The sequence below is a fragment of the Tauraco erythrolophus genome, chromosome 7 (genome assembly GCF_009769465.1).
Source record: "Tauraco erythrolophus isolate bTauEry1 chromosome 7, bTauEry1.pri, whole genome shotgun sequence".
NCBI classification, from domain to species: Eukaryota; Metazoa; Chordata; class Aves; order Musophagiformes; family Musophagidae; genus Tauraco; species Tauraco erythrolophus.
The window spans coordinates 4,246,569-4,263,716 of NC_141471.1; the positions used below are offsets into that span (position 1 = coordinate 4,246,569).

General features: G+C 41.8%; 1 protein-coding gene across 6 annotated transcripts; it reads left to right on the forward strand.

Moving 5' to 3' along the window:
• The first annotated feature begins 59 nt into the window (after nucleotides 1-59).
• On the forward strand, nucleotides 60-15,279 carry LOC147528417 (uncharacterized). Of its 6 annotated transcripts, XM_086614732.1 has the most exons (5): nucleotides 60-237; nucleotides 346-449; nucleotides 658-928; nucleotides 4,401-4,553; nucleotides 10,508-10,551. In XM_086614732.1, the coding sequence occupies exons 2-5, from the start codon at nucleotides 395-397 to the stop codon at nucleotides 10,542-10,544; spliced, it is 516 nt and encodes a 171-aa protein (XP_086470858.1). In that variant the 5' UTR covers nucleotides 60-237; nucleotides 346-394; the 3' UTR covers nucleotides 10,545-10,551. The 6 variants fall into 6 exon arrangements, 5 of the variants coding, with proteins under 5 accessions (XP_086470858.1, XP_086470859.1, XP_086470862.1 ...); XM_086614733.1 differs by lacking the exon at nucleotides 10,508-10,551 and adding an exon at nucleotides 15,077-15,279 and having other exon boundaries at nucleotides 60-449; XM_086614736.1 differs by lacking the exon at nucleotides 10,508-10,551 and adding an exon at nucleotides 15,077-15,279 and having other exon boundaries at nucleotides 60-449; nucleotides 663-928.
• Nucleotides 15,280-17,148: the final 1,869 nt, after the last annotated feature.

Below are 17,148 nucleotides of genomic sequence, written 5' to 3' on the forward strand. Positions count from 1 at the left end.
TCTTCCTCTTTTTTTTTTTTTTTTTTCCTCCTCCCTTAACAGCGTTCGATCTCTGCTGCCGTTTTTAAGAGGCTTTTTAAAATCCTTGGAAAAGTACTTACGAGTGCCTCAGGAATTTTACCCTCACTTCTTTAATTCCTATATCATCATTCAGCACACGGGCTGGAGTGGAAGTTTTTATGGGATTTCTGTCTCGAGCTGGACTGAAACAGAAAGCAAAGTTCTCTGTGCAGGCGGGTAAGTTATTCACACTCGGTGGCAGATGACATCTGAAAGTAGTAAATAAAACTGACAACCAAATCCACACTCTAGGGACTTAAGTACCTCTGTTTCGTTTGAAAACAGGTAGAAACGTCTCTTCTGCTGGCTCTGTGGAGACTTGGACTTGTTTCTGATGCCGGTGATGGCTGTACAGACACACGTATTTAGCGGGCTCAACGCAAGCTGGGGTTAGTTGATGAATATTATGGATCAGTTTTAATCCCTGTGACCGCCGTGTAAATCTAATGTAACACTGCATGCAAGCTGGAAGCTTTGGATGCAATTTGGATGCTGAGACGCAGATGATTTGGGGATGTTTGTGTTTGTTTTTTTTTTTTTTTTTTTAATTTTTTTTAAATTCACTTCGTTCCTTCACTTTTTTTTTTTTCTTTCAAGCACAGAAGTGCCTCAGGGTTTCCCCAGGCTTGCTCTGGAAAAAAAGCCAATTTGGGGGCTTCCCAGCCCACGTCCTGCAGTGGAAGCATATCTCCCACCGCGCTCTGAAGGTCGGCTGTCCTGGCTGTCCCTGGGGAGACTGCCCGCTGCCCACTGCCATCGTGCCACGGGACTGGCTGGAGGCAGAGACAGAAAGAAGGGAAATTACACGCTTGGTTTTGCAGACAAAGTATGTCTCCCAGGAGTGCCAGAGTGTCCTTCGGAGCAAAAGGTCTGACAGCCTCTGGTTTTATCACAGCAGAACTTGTACACTTGCCTCAGATTAAGCTCTGTGTTATCAGATCCCTGCCTGCTTTAACAGCTGGTGGTACCTTCATCTTTAGATAGGGGGGTTTGCTCTGACTTCAAACTCTGCAAAATCTTATCCCAAGTCAGAAACTAACTCCCCAGGCACAAACAAGTCTTGAAAGAAGGGTGTTTAAAATCAGCCTACTTCTCTGCCTCCTCTTTTTTTTTCTCCCTCTTCTTACTTTAATCCACTGGTGTCAGCTTCTAAATTGTACTTAAATTAATTCAAGAGCTTTTCCACTTGGACGATATGTCTATTATGAAGATAAAATCAAACACACACCTGGATAGTATTAGCCAGTCAAGAAGGGTTTTTAAAATATATTTGGTTTTCAAAAGATTATTCAGATAAAAAGCTGAAGACTGTTTAAATAAAAATCCAGATGTCTGCAGCCTGGCTTCTGCAAGTTCTTATTCTTTCTAGACATCAGATGTTCTTGATTTTCCATATAACCAATTTATTTCCTTCTGTTTTATAATATACTTACACAACAGAACTGTATCAGTGAAAAAAGGAAAAAGCAAAGAAATGAGAACAAATTAATTATTGGTTTTACCCATCTAATTACAGTGAGACTTTAGTGAAGAACCACGTGATAGACAAATTAAATATCAAATTTAGCCAAACACAGTGTGTGGCAGAATTTTAATATAAGATACAGTTGATGCTAGTAGTATTCTGTTCAGTGAAATTTTTTATGTACTGCAAACAGTCTCTGAGACTTGAAGACCATAAGTGACCAGCTTCTCTGGTCCTACCAAGCAGATGACCAAGGCACAGGGGATACATCCTCCACCTCAGGTAACTAGGGAAAGCAGAGCTCTACGAATAGTTTACAAGTGTTTCCATGTGTCCCAAATCCGCACCTGTGGGATGGAGCTGCCTAGATGTTCAACTATGTCCACAGGAAATTCCCTCTTTACTCCCTTCTTCCTGCAATTAGGATCTGGGTCACCAAAAAATCTCTGTACCAATACTGATAAGGTGAGAAGGAATCCCTCAAAGGAAAATTTCTAGAAGCCAGGAAAATAGGCTGGGGAAGTATAGCAAAATGCTTCCCTGATTTCGTCTCTCCTAGGTACTCCTGAGTGGTCTATGCCAGAGACAGGGCACCAGGCAAGCAAGACATTTAGTCTGACCAGTAAAATTACCTTGGCATAGGTGAACAACACATGAATTAAGTATGCCTGGAGAGCAGCAGATTGGTCACCCTCCTTATATTTTCATCCTGAAACTCTCCATTTGCCTCTTTATAACTACTACCCAACTCTCATTTTATATTTTGGGACTAGATATCACCAGAAGGGAATAATAATGCAATTATCACGCAGATAGAAAAAAAAAATTAAATTAAAAATTCAGCTGAAATAAACCAAAACCAAAAACCGTTACATATAAACAGGGAAAATACACATCTAAAAGAAACATGTGGAACTATTAGCCAATATTACCTGTCTATGGTCTGATGTGAACAAAATCATGAACATCATTGCTGTGTTGTTACTAATTGCTTGCATGGTGATGATACCCGGGGCCCCCATGCCTTCAGTGCTTCTCAGAGAGAGTCAGCAGAAACAGTCATGTCCTGTGTGTAGAAGAACCACCAAGTGGGGAAACAGAAGGAGATGGAGACAGAAGAACAAATATTCTGCACAAGAAATAGAGGGAATCATCAGAGTGGACAAATTAAATCAGTGGTTTAAGTGTAATGAGGAAAGAGGAGAGAGAAGGCATGAGTAGAACAGCAACAAATTAGTTTGACCTCTTCAGAAATGTCCTCTACAATGCAGATCTAACTGGTGTCCAACTCATTATGCCACTTTTCCACAAAATGAGCTCCATCCCACCTTACTGAGGCTGATGGCAAACACCCCAGCAAGTGCTCGGGGGCCTGAACACTCAGTCCTCATAAACCACTGTAAATTAAAAAAGGGCAAAATCCAGCATCCTGCATATCAGATGAGCTGGGTTTTGTGCACACAGCTTCTCTGGGCATGGTTTTAGCTTATGTGCCAAATCACACTCAAAGATGGAGTTTGTTTTTTTCTGGAATTATGTATCTAGAAATAGAGAGAGATGACTGCCAGCATTATGTAAGTGTTTAGGACAGGCAGTGAAGAACATATCTGATGGGAACAAGAGGGAAAAAGCAGCTTTTGAGAAGAGGAGTAATTCTTCACAGATGATTTAAAGCCGTGTACTCTCAACAACTCTCTAATTTAGTTAACACTAGAGACAATTGAGTGAAACATCAGGCTCACATACTCAATATGTAATTGCCAAGATCCCAGGGCCAATTCACTTTTTATCTGAAACAAATCAGGTTTTGAAAGGCTGTAGCACAATCCTCACTTAATGTTTCAGTCGGAAAACGAATGTACTTGTTGGTTAAGTGGTCGGCTTTGTTCTGTGCTCCCACATGTCAAGTTGCTCAGGATGTCTCTACTACTTGAACAAGAAACAAATGTCAGCCACTGCAGATTTGGTCTTGGCTGACATGACTTCTCTGGGAATTTTCCACTTAGGTGAAGGAACAGTCAAAGTTGAAGGGCAGAGGGAATGTATGTCAGTCCAGCTGCCAAATGATTGGAAGAACCAGGGGAACATCAGTAAACTACAACTCTTCTTCTCTCGAGATGAATGAGTTATCCTGTGACCCTGCCAGCCAAGTCTTTTAGCATGCAAGCAGCAATTGCTAGGAAAAATATATTATTCACAGATTCAGGGACAACAGCAATTCCTACTTTATGCCCATGGACTTTCACCCTCTGAGGCATCGCTGAATCTCACCACCATCGAGAAGAGAAAAGCCATGCAGCAGGGAAGAGCTAGAGGATCCGTGTATTCTTGCCTCAGCATCTCAGAAATGGAAAGCAGTCTGGCACTACTGTCTAGCATAAAAATGTTTTTCCATGTATTCTGTTCAGTGCTGTCCATACAGAAAGTTGGAGTTTCCTATAAGAATAATGTCACTGACTTAAACAGACTGACACCAATATCCAAGAGCTGCTTCCTGATCTCAGTTCACTTTCTGGCTAGAAGGAGAACCTGTCCCATTTTGCTAATGTAAAAAGTATGAGGTGGCAGTTGAGGTAATGCAAAGACACTTGGGAATTTCTCTGGAAGAGTGATGCCTGAGCACTACTGACACCTGACAGTACTAGTAAGGTGACCAAGAACTGGGAGGGGTTTTAGACTGAATCCCCGACTTAAGGCTCCTAAATCCAGGAAAGATGGAAAATTTCAGACACAACCCCCTCTTTAGCATTTGCTATCAAGCTTGTCTAAGCACCCACTTGCTCCATATGCCAACTGCTGAAAATTCCCTCTTTAACTACTCGGCTGATTTTATTCCCTGTACGATAAACTCAAAGCCTGCAATATCCTCTTACAGAGCTGGACACTTAAACCCCTTTGCGAAGCTGGACCTGAATTCTCAGAAATTCATCCGGGAGGATCAGCAATTATTTATCAACCAGATGAATCACCCACCTGCGGTGCCGGGAGCCACGATGGTGTGTCACCCTGTAACGAGCAAGATTCAAAGGTATAAAGTTCACCTGATTCATTTTCATTGTGTATTTCATGATTCAGTGAAATCAAAGCAGGTTCTAAAGACTGATCAATTTTTTCCTTTTCTTAGGAAAAATAACAATCTGTACATTCCTCCATGTTCACCTAGTTACCATAAATCTCTTTGACATATTTTCTTTTCTTTTTATTTCCACTATATACGTATATATGAGCTTCCTTAGTACACCACTTCCCCGTTTCAGCTCTTAATTTTCCGTTTTCTTTTATTCTTTCCCTCCAGGCCACAATAAGACAATAGAAGAGAAAAGTTTTTCAGTGAATATACAATGGGATAAAATCTGTGATTTTATGAATAAATGAATGAAATGCAGTATCAGCAGAGGCAAACATGTTTGCATCAATGACCAACTTAGTCCAGCTAGATAGAGATGATGATTAAAACATTGTTTTCTCTTGAAGGAGGTATTGAAGGCATCTGAAGAGAAAATCACTCATAAATTTCCTTGGAGACTTTGCTCCAAATTTCATTTCAAGTTGTTGTCTCCTCTGACAGTAAAAGACTCTACTGCACTTCCTGAGAACACATATAATGCAGTGATGAATGTGTGTGTTCAGCATGATTTTTCATCTCAAGCCCAACAAAGCCATGCAGGTGGCATTCATCTCCCTTAATTGTAGGTATCTAACATGAAAATGGCTCCAGCTGAGCTGGTGTCCTTTGTTTGCCTCTCAGTGAATGCATAGTGTGTGGATTTTTCAGGATGTGATCACAGTCCTCGATTAAAGACATCTACACTCCATTGGCTCCATTTACACAACTATTTAGGCTGCCTAGCTCCAGAGTCAGCGCTAACCTTCCTCTGGAAATCTCAATTCCATGGCCATGAGAGCTGTAAAGCTGCCAACCATGTCAGTGAAAAGGACTGTTATTACCCTTTTTTGACACTTCTAGGACATGAAATAATACAGATGACTGTCTTCCAACTGGGACACAAAAGGGAATTTCCCAGACAACTGCTAAATTAGCTTGCATGGAGAACAAGGTTTTTCTTTCACCCTGATTCTCTTGTACCACCAAGTTGACAGCAGCGTCTCTCCAAAGGTAGCGTTATGGACCATGAAGTCTTTGCCACTGCCTGCTCTCCTGACACACATCATATAGCGCTAGAGAAAGGCTGCAGAAAAGTTGGCTGCCATCAGGATTATCTTTTGTCTGAAGGCATCTCCCAAAACAGGCATTTCTTCTCCCCAAGCTTATGCTGGAGAGATAAACCACACGCTCTGCTGCTTAGCAGCAGGCAACGTGCAGCAGCATTAATATACCAACCAATGACCCTTTTCAAGTAGCAATGGATGGTAACCAAACAAATGTCAACGCACTTTAGGAAAAAGCAATTTTTGTGAGAAAGGGGATATGAATCCCTTACCATAAAATGGGAGAAAATCTTAGATCTTTCTCCGAAAAACTTCCCATGTATTAAACACAGTTCTCGGTCAGTCCTAGAAAATGCCACCACACTGAGGGTTAAATTAATTTTTTTTTTTTAAATGAGTATATTTAGCAACAATTGTCCTTTTGAATTTCCTGTGCCCAGTGCATCACTGGGAGGTTGACCAATTTTTTTTTTTCCTCCTTTTTTTTTTTTGCTCTGCACATTGTGTTACATAAAGTAAAAAGTCTGCCAGGAATACTGGGCATGACACACCAGTGACTGTGCTAATGAAAGCCTTGGTAGCTCATTACAAACACAGGAGGTGAATAAACCATTGTTATTGCTATAAGAAAGTTTCCAGTATGGATCACAATTCGCTTGGGTTTTCAATGTGCAGGAGAAATCAGGTCTAACCTTCTACTGCCATAAGCTGCGAAGCTCCACTGAAGCAATGCTGATTATTTGGTTGGTTTGCCATTTGTTTTGAGGGAGGCTTATTTTTTTATGTAATTTTCAGGAGTTTTGCTACCCAGATTTCATCATTACTGTGTGCTCTATGCTCTGTTTCACCCCAGCTCAACTGCTCAGGCTCACAGCTTGTCTTTGGCACAGTCTGAGGTGCTGATTCAACATCAGAGACTTCTTTATATTAGTGCATTTCTTTTAACTGCCAAGTGTTACAGGGCACTGGATGTTGAGCTGATATGAAAATAAAAGGGAGAACTTGAGGTGAAACGTGTGACCTATTTCCCAACCAGGAAAAAGCCTTGAGGTGACCTTTGTCAAGTTCATCACACAACAGAAGTCTGTGAAGTGTCAGCTGGACTTGTCAAACCTAGGAGATCACATTGCAGCAGCAAAGTAACTCATCGTCTTAATACAGGCAGCAGAAATAAAGCAATAAACCCAAGTAACCATAGGCAGAGCACTTGTGAGCCTTGCAGAATGCTGTGGCAGAACTTCATGGTAAATGGAGCACCTTGGGATGTTACTTAGTCTTTCCTACATCTCCGGTTACACTTACAATCCTCCTGAGAGTAGTTTATCCAGGCCATCTTAAAGATCATCCTCAAGGATAGTGATTCTAGTACCCCTTTAGATGATCGATTCCAGTGCTTACCATTAAAAAGATTTCCTAATATCCAGTCTTCTCTGTGGTGGGTTGACCCTGGTTGGATACCAGGTGCCCACTAAAGACGCCCTATCACTCCCCCTCCTCAGCTGGACAGAGGCCAGAAAATATAATTAAAGGCTCATGGGTTGAGATAAGGACAGGGAAAGATCACTCACCAGTTACCATCACAGGCAAAACAGTCTCAACTTGGAGAAAAATTAGTTTAATATATTTCAAATCAAATCAAAGTAGAATAATGAGAAATAAAACCAAATCTTCAAAACACCTGCCCCCACCCCTCCTTTCTTCCTGGGCTCAACTTTACACTAATTTTCTCTGTCTTCTCCCCTGCAGCTGCGCAGAGAGACAGGGAATGGGGAACATCAGTTCATCACACGTTATTTCTGCTGCTCCTTCCTCTTCAAGGGGAGGACTCCTCACACTCTTCCTCTGCTCCAGTGTGGGGTCCCTCCTACGAGAGACAGTCCTCCATGAACTTCTCCAACACGTGTCCTTCCCATGGGCTGCAGTTTTTCATGAACTGCTCCCGTGTGGGTCCCCCACGGGGTCACAAGTCCTGCCAGCAAACCTGCTCCAGCGAGGGCCCCTCTTTTCATGGTCCACAGGTCCTGCCAAGAGTCTGCTCCATCCTGAGCTTCCCACGGGGTCACAGCCTCCTTCAGATGCATCCACCTGCTCTGGCATGGGGTCCTCCACAGGCTACAGGTGGATCTCTGCTCCACTGTGGACTTTCACGGGCTGTAGGGCCACAGCCTGCCTCACCATGGTCTTCACCACAGGCTGCAGGGGATCTTTGCTCTGGCATCTGGAGCACCATCTCCTCCTCCTTTTTCGCTGACCTTGATGTCTGCAGAGTTGTTGCTCTCACATCTTCTCACTTCAATCTTTGGCTGCAATTGCCATTCTGTATTTTTTTATCCCCCTTCTTAGCTATGTTATCACAGAGGAGCTACCACCATTGCTGATGGGCTCAGCCTTGGCCAGTGACAGGTCTATCTTGAAGCTGGCTGCCATTGGCTCTATCGGACATAGGGGAAGCTTCTAGCAGCTTCTCACAGAAGCCACCCCTGTAGCCCCTCACTACAAAAACCTTGCCATGCAAACCTAATACATTCCCAAATTTCACTTGTTGCAATTAAAGCTCAACTACATTCATCTTGGAAAACAATTTGTTCCCTTCCTCTCAAAAATGTGTAAGATTTGTAAAGGCTATTAGTCTTATTTTTTCCAAACTACTCAGATCGTTTTCTTACAAACTTTCCTCTTTTGATCTTGACTTTTGTAAATTTAATACTTCATCTCATGTTTGTATGATTATAACACTGTTTCTTTTCTTTTCTTTTTTTTTTTTTTTTTAACAATTCACAAGGTTCATCTCAAATTCTGATTGACTTGGCCCTGGCCTGAGGGGTTGGGGGGATCCAACCTGGCCAGAGACTGGTTTGACTGGTTTTGGATCTGAGGAAGCTTTTCAAAGTTACTTACAGGGGCTATTTTTGCAGCCTCTCCTGTGCTACCAAACCTCATCACATAAACCCAGCATAGGGAGACCTTATGGCAGCCTTCTGCTACTTAAAGAGGGCCTATGAGAAAGCTGGAGAGGGACTTTTTACAAAAGCATGTAGTGATAGGACAAGGGGCAATGGATGTAACTGAAAGAGGGAAGATTTAGATTAGATATAAGGAGGAAAATCTTCCCTCTGAGGATGGTGAGGCAGTGGAACAGGTTGCCCAGAGAAGTTGTGGATGACACATCCCTGGAAGTGTTCAAGGTCAGATTGGATGAGGCTTTAAGAATGTAGGGGAAGGTGCCCTGCCCATGGCAGGGAGATGGGAAATAGATGATCTTTAAGGTCCCTACCAGTTCAAACCATTCTATGATTCTATGAAGCAGTAAGAAGATCTGCCAACATTGTCTGCTCTGGTTGTAACAAAAACACAAGTTACAACTGGGAATGGACTACAGTCTTGTGGACATGAACTATTACAAACTGACTCAGTTTCCTGATGGTTGTATTTCTGCCCGGAAACACTATATTTAGCCACATGATTAACCAGCACTCTCACCAGTAAATCTACTGAGCCTCAGGAACCTTGTTTTGCAATTACCTTACAGAGTGAAGACCTACGTGGCCCAAGTATGCAGGCACATGTAGGCGAAATATCTGGAAGGCCTTCAGCTGTGGTTTGTCCTTTTTCACACTGAGTCTCATACTCATTGCATCCAGCAGCATTTGGGCTTACACAGCCATGGCAGACCAGGGCTTGGCCATTTGTCGCATATCTGGCATCCTGCAAATCCCCTTGTGATCTGCACATGAAAAGGCTGAAGATTCTGAATACTACTTTTCATCCTGCGGATGGGTTTAAAGGAAGTGCAATGATCTCCACCCTGAAGATCTACTTTTCCTCAGTCATTCATCAAGGTGACATGATCTACTTTCAAGAAAGTGTCTGTCTTCCTCTAATATCTATAGAGGGATCTCAGACGATCAGGTTAAACTCAGTGCTTAACTTTTAGATGGCTTAAGCTAGGTGAAATTAATCTTGCTCTCAGTGAAGACCTCAGACAGAGAAACTACATCCAAGCCTCGAGGCATCCATATTCTTAAGCTCTAGTGTTTCTTTATACTTAAGTGAGTGGAGATGGGCTTGTCTCTAGCATAGCCAAAACACAGCACTGCACTCACCACTCCTTCTTTCTGTTCATTGACACCACCTCCTAAAGCATCTTTGGTGATAAAACTCATCCATTAACTGTCTACTCTCTCTTTTTATTGAAGGTACCACCTGTCCTCCCATTTCTGAATACTCAGGAATAATAACCATGGGCATTTGTGCACCTTTGAAGGCACAATTTCATCCCTGTGCCCCTGTACGTAATGTAACTCATTTTTTCTGACTTTGCTTTGTCTTGCTTGGGATTGCCAACGTCCCTATATGACCATTTCATTGGTTGAACACATCCCCCTTCCTTTTTCACCTTTTGTCCTTTTCTTCTTTCTTGCTCATTTTTACCAAATAGATCCTCTCTTTCTTTCCAGGTTTGAAAATCCTGTTCATTAGAAGGCAGCATCACACGAGAGTTGCCCTTCATTGTGGCTTGTTTTATCTCTAAACAAGAACATGAGGACACCAGCAAAGAGATCAGCATTGGAACCAATTAATTAAAAGTGAAATAAATACTGTGAGTAACCTTCAATTATCTCCCTACATGATAAGGATCATTGCAAATATCTAACCATCATTACAACTTGGGATCCCATCTGAAAGTAAAAAAAATAAGATTAATTAAAAACAGTTTGGAAAAGATTAATTATTCCTTGCAGCAGTAATTCTAAATAAGTTCACACTCATGATATGAATATTTATAGAGACCATCATTTTCCTTCCTTGCAGAAAAACATCAATGTGCAGAACCATGGAGTCTATCTAGAAAGTTTGCCTAAATACAGATGAGCTAAGTTGCTGCAGAAGTATTCTGAGACGCACAACTGAAAAATATTTAAAAAAAAAAGTCTATAAATTATATTAGATCCCAGTTTTCCTTCAAAGAAGCAAAGCTGAGATCTAAGAAGCATTAAAAGTTTGGGCCTTCCCCAAAGTCATCTCTCAGTTTTGTGGTTGTGCGATTCTGCTCTCCTCTCACCAGTAACGAATGGTCCCTATCATGTTCCCTCCTATTTTGTCCTCTCTTCCTGGTGCTAGAAGGAAGTAAGACTCGAATGTTGAGTGCATGCAGAGTTGTACTCTGTAAGGGCACACTAACACTTCACTGTTCGACACTGAGTGCGTTCACACTGATTCATTTATGCTGTGTTGGGCCATAAAACAGCGATCCTGGCATAAAACGAGCTTTTCTGGAGTTTGCTGTAGTGGTTTAAGACACGTCTGTATCTAGTGCCATCCCTGCACTGGACAGTCTCCATCCCACAGGTAAATTGAGGTCAGGGTCTGTGTTCAGAGGAGACTCAAACATGCTCACGGAGCAGTGACTTTAAATAAACCCTTTGGCTTAGACAGAAATAGATTATGAACGTGCACATCGTTTGGTGGTGTGTCTCAGCTAGGCGGGTAGAAACTTTCCTTTAAGAGATGGCAAAAACTGGAGAGGAACCCACTATGGCTAATGTGGCATAAAGAGAGCTGGGTCACACCTTTAATTTCTGCATTCGTTCTCGCCATTCAACGAAGGCTGAGATAATTATATCCCCAAGGTTTGCAGAGCTCTCAGTCATTCCAGACGAAGTATTTATACTCTGTTGTGAAAGTGTGTGTGTGTTTTTATATCGTGGTTTTTCAAACTTTTCCCTCCAGTGTCAGAATACCTGTGAGTGGTTCAAACGCTGCCTTTTTATGTGCTCATTACTGTTTAGCCAATTGCAGCATATTGCCACAGAAGTATTGCCTTGATCTGTTAAATTCCCGGAAAGTTAATTAAAAAGAAAAACAAAAACATTGCCATATGCCACAAGATTGCTTTGAAGGAAAGAAGAGATTCTGAGAAACAAGGCTTGTAACACAAAACCTAAGTAAAATCGAGTCAGCAGAAGGCATATTAATTTAAAATCTGAATGCCTGTTAAAGGGAGAGTGACTTAAATAAGCTGCTTTGGAGTGAAGTGCAGGAGGTTGTAGGCATGAAAGACTCATCCTGGCTTTGCATTGCCACTTTGTCAGGTGGGTTCCACGGCAGGAAGACTTGTGTGTCTTCAGTAAGGGTGGAAAAACGGGAAGGAGGGTGACATTCTATGGCTAAGAGTTTCTGAACAAGTAAGAAACAGGAAAAATCATCCACCTGTCTGGTCCGTTTCAAATGGCAGTCCTGTCTCTCACACGGCAAGTCTCACTCCGACAAGATTCTGCCATACTGTGGGATAGTGTATCCACTAGCTCCAGGACAAGGGAAAAAGGGATAAGACTTTGCCAACATTCATCTCTCATTGACGTAAGAGAGAAACACTTGATCTGCATGAGAGCTGCAGAAGACCATCATGGAACTGAATGGAAGCTGACTTTCTTCGCATGCAGTGACTCTGCATCTCCTTCTGCCTTTGCTGGGCAGGAGGGGAGATAAGAATCCCCTCCCAATTCCTTTTGGCTGGCTTGAAAGAAAGGGGAGAAGTCCCCTAGTCTGGTGGCATTCAGCAGAACCACTCAGGGTTTGACTCTCAGCTTCCAAGAGATTTCTGAGGCAAACGTTTAGCTCCCTGCCTCTTAATATGCTCCAGTCTGTGGAAGAAGGAGCTATCTGGGATGGAAATACATATAATGACCAGGTATTTCAGAATTTGTGCTGAGAAGGATGTGTGTCCTGGAAAGATGTGTCTCTGCTCAGCTGACAAGCAACGGAGACTTAACAGTGTTCCATAAATTAAGTCTGTCCAATTAATTAAATTACTTTCTCATAATGACTGGATCAACAGTGGGAGAAAAAGGAGAGTGAGACTGGATGGTTTTCTGTGTTCTGAAAGATGAAACAAAGAACAGAGTTTGGCAGGTTTGAGTAAGCAGATACCTTGGACTAGTGAGTTAACAGCATGAATGTAAACAGTAGCTATGGGGACTTCTTATATCAACTGTTCTGGAATCCGAAGCCTCCCAAGCTTCTTAAGGCACAGCTGGACTCTTTAAAAGTCAGGGAGAGTTGCCACCACCACGGAACACTGGCATGTCTATTAGCAAAGAAGTTGCAGATCTGGCTTAGAGTGTGATCCTGTTTCCATTGGTGAAGACTTAGGAAGGGAGAGCTAATAATCGAGCAAATGAGCACTGCAAAGTTTGGCTCGGCTGTGTATGTTTTATATTAGAATTATTCTAGGATTGAATATGGTGGAAGGAAAAATGTCAGTTTATCTGAGAGAGGGAATCTCAAGGGAAATAAAAAAGGAACAGCTGGACTTTGTTGTTTACATGCGCAGGGACTTTTGGCTGGTAATGTTATTGAACAAATTGAGATGCAAACGTTAGCTGAGGCTCAGCAGGTCTTGCTAAATAGCTGCTCCCAAAATCAAGAGTGCACTGACGCTCTGGGAATACCAAGCATGCTTTCCAGACTACAGTCCTCTTAGTGCTGTATACATATAAGACCAACCATAGCCTGAGTCTCCATCATTCTGTATTCAAGTAGATGTCATCAAATTGATTTAATTGATTTAATAATTTTTGGCTTTTATGGACCATGAATTGCAGTGGCTGAAAAGAGCAGTTTCCCCGGCCCAGCTGACAATCCCTGTCCCATCCCTATGACAGGGATTGGGACTGACACAGGCTGTGATTTAAGTTCTTTAAAATAATAGTTATACCAACTGTAGCCCTCATCTTTCTTCCTTTCTCTCAGTAATGTGAGAAGCCTGAAATGAGACTGAGATGGGCAGTGAACACACAAACTGAACAATTTCACACCAATTAAATGCACATTCTTCAATAATATTTCAGATGCTAAGTTTTCCAAAGGATTAACAGTTTACATTATTTTGTTTACATTTGATATCTTCTACTCCCAAAAAGCAAGACATGTTAGAGATATATTGTGGACATAGAAAGAAGTAAAGTAGATGGTTATCTCCGGAATATCTCCTGCCATCTGGACACAGCCTGAACATCCAATAAAATGTAATATTTGGGTAGAAATCTCTGGTGTCTCATCCTATCCCAAAAAATAATTGACCTCAAATTCTTCAAGGTGTTAGCATGTTAATGTTTATTTTCATTTTGTATTTTCAACTACCAGAGAGCCACATATGAAGCCTGCTACAAGATTTCTCCAGCCTTCTCAAAGAGATGGGGGTGATAGTTGCAGGTAGAGCCATTGGGACAGCTTATGGTTGTGAATCGGGAGTTTCTTTCATCAGATGGCATTGTGCCTTAGCCTTCTTTGCAACAAACTGAAAAATTGAAGTTTCTTAGGCTTCTTATCAAAGGATTTCCTTTCCCATCCTGGATTCGTGAGACCTCACTTGGAGTATTGCATCCAGTTCTGGAGTCCCCAACATAAGAAGGACATGGACCAGTTGGAGAGGGTCCAGAGGAGGGCCACGAAGATGATAAGAGGGCTGGAGCACCTTTCCTATGAGGACAGGCTGAAAGAGTTGGGGCTGTTCAGCCTGGAGAAGAGGAGGCTCCGGGGTGACCTTATAGCAGTCTTCCAGTACCTCAAGGGGGCCTACAAGAAAGATGGGGAGAGGCTGTTCAGGAAGGCCAGTTGTGATAGGACAAGGGGTAATGGTTTTAAAATAGAGGGAGATAGATTCAGATTGGATATTTTTTATTTTTTACCATAAGAGTTGTAGAACACTGGAACAGGTTGCCCAAAGAGGTGGTGGATGCTTCATCCCTGGAGACGTTCAAGGCCAGGTTGGATGAGGCCCTGAGCAACCTGATCTAGTTGGAGATATCCCTGTTCCTTGCAGGGGGGTTGGACTAGATGACCTTTGAAGATCCCTTCCATCCCTAACGATTCTATGATTCTATGATTCTATGATTCTATGATTGTATTGGCAGATCTCCTTTGAATTCTCTCCATTGTTTAGGTGTCTTTTCCGAAATATGTATTCCTGAGCTGGATACGTTATATTACAAATATTTTAAATTCTGTATAGAGACAATGTTAGCTCCTGTCTTCTACTGAATATTCTCTGTGTGCATCCAAAAGTTGAAATTTTTTTGTAACAGTTCGTATTGAGACAGTTATCAATGTTTCATTTGCCGCTTGCCAGATAAATGTCTCCCCTCCCGCACATGGAACTTGCAGTTTTGTCTCCCAAACATCTTACCCTCATTTTGACTTTAGTAAAACAAATTTGATTGGACTATGAATATTTAGACATTCCTGCCCTATTGAATATTTACTAATCTACCTTTGTTATAATACCAGCAAGCTGAACTCACAAAGATATATTCTTATGGGATGATTCCTAAACTTTAGATAGAATTGAACCAACATTATCTTTATCTTTTTCTCTCTTAGGTGTTTTCCTGAAGCCCTGAGAACTTGAAAGATCTCTGGAAAACTGGAAGATGTGAAGTCATTGGTTGACGTGATAAGTCTCTTCCAAAAATGGTCTCTTCTGCTGACCATACGATCTTGTTTATTCTTGATGTAGGGTTCTTCATTTTCTTATCAGGGGAACAGATAACTGTACTGCTGTTGGCTCATCAAGCAACATTCTGTCTAGTCTTTTCATTTTTTAATATATAATCTTTATTATTTTAGTACAAGCGTAATCTACCTTTCCTACTCAGTTCTGGAGGCTTTTTTAGTTCTGTCTGATGTCTACTGAGTTTAAGCTAAAGAGTTTCTCAGTTCTCTCCTTTGTGTTCATGTCTGTAATTTTTCCTGTGGCAGGTTTTTGCAGACTGTTCTCTTCAATTTATTGCTTCTGGTTTTGAAACGTACCTTTTTTTTTTTTTCCCAAGCCTCAAGATCCTAATGTTTGTGTGTCCCATAGTCTCCCCTTATCTCTTGACTCCTTTACACTCGTGTGCAATCTGCAGCAGCATTGAGAAAATACAAAAAACTCCACATCATCCCTTCATATGCTGTGCAAGGTCACCAGTGGTTCATGAACACCTGGACTCTTGGGTTCCTTCAGGATTACCAACACAAAGGGAAACACTTTGACTCAAATAGAAGTTTCCAAAGTTTTCTGTATTAATCTTTATGCCAAAAGCCATAGTTACAAATCAGACTTGCAGAGCAAGCCACTGGTGAAATCACTTCTCTGGCTCACTGCGCTGTGTCCTCATGGTCTGGAGAGTGCGTGAGGAATGGCTGAGGTTCAAGGCTCACGCTCCTGTCCTTCCACGCTCTCAGCAATACTCCAAAATTCTCCAGCAATTCCAGTGTTACAGGTTTCACTCACGGGAAGGGCAGGAATCAGGGCACGTGAGAGATGGGGGCTCAGTATCTTGCAAGGCAGTTGAAGCCCAGATGAAACTGTTGATATTTGAAACTTTCATTCTCATTGACTTTTGCAGGATAAATGCTCAGAGTGGCTCGCTCTAACCATAAAATCTATGAAAGAAGAGCAGAATGACACATAATGCAGAATTTTAAATGATAAATATCTTTTATACTTATAGGAACCTTTACCTGCACAGTGATGGATACTGAATTGCTCAGAGAGCACAACACTGCCAATTACCTGAAGTCTTGATATCTTTGATAGGACTGCATAAATAATGTTTCTCCTAGAATAACATGCTCTTGAACTGTTTCCTCAGAGTATTTTCTGCACATATGTTTCCCATCAGTAGCAGACAGGGAAGTCTTACCTGAGAGCACTTGTATATCTGGTTTACAAAGGTGAAGAGGAGAAACACAAAAGATTTCTAACGCTATCTTTGATTCTTGTTTGAAAATTTCCTGATCTGCCTCATGCTTCTTTACAGTTGCATACGTATTCAAGAACATGAAGCTTGTGCAAGACTTTAGTGCTTTAGGACCACTTCCCACACTTGTGATCTCTGAGAATTAGATAATTCTGTAGGTTAGGAGTCAAGCAAAACATTAAAATTTTTTACCATGAGAGTTGTAGAACACAGGAACAGGTTTCCCAGAGAGGTGGTAGATGCTCCATCCCTGGAGATGTTCAAGGCCAGGTTGGACGAGGCCCTGAGCAACCTGATCTAGTTGAAGATATCCCTGTTCCTTGCAGGGGGGTTGGACTAGATGACCTTTGAAGGTCCCTTCCAGCCTTAACTATTCTATGATTCTATGATTCTATGATTAAACACAATTATCATTACAATATTATTATAAAATAAAACAAAGAACCTCTCTACTTCATTCAGGTAAAGAGTTCCCTGGCTGAAGTAGCTAACTAATGATGTGTGGGAGATTAAAATCAGTGTCCAGGTGTATAAAAGTTGTGTGTCCCCCTTTATCGAAATTAGATAAAGATCAGCACAGTCAGATGGTAATGCACCCTGTCCCAGCACAGTGTCCAAAAGAGGTGATACAACCCATTCCCTGGATGTAACAGCTTCTCTTTAGGTGTAACCTGTTCCTTCGTTTCAGATGGTTAAAGATGAGGTCCC

Excerpts from the sequence above, each read along its gene's own strand:
- LOC147528417 (XM_086614732.1), top strand. The coding sequence starts at position 395 with ATGCCGGTGATGGCTGTACAGACACACGTATTTAGCGGGCTCAACGCA. Across the intron at positions 929-4,400 it reads AGTGTCCTTCGGAGCAAAAG|AGCTGGACACTTAAACCCCT; the intron begins GTCTGACAGCCT and ends ATCCTCTTACAG. Across the intron at positions 4,554-10,507 it reads GTAACGAGCAAGATTCAAAG|AAAAACATCAATGTGCAGAA; the intron begins GTATAAAGTTCA and ends CCTTCCTTGCAG.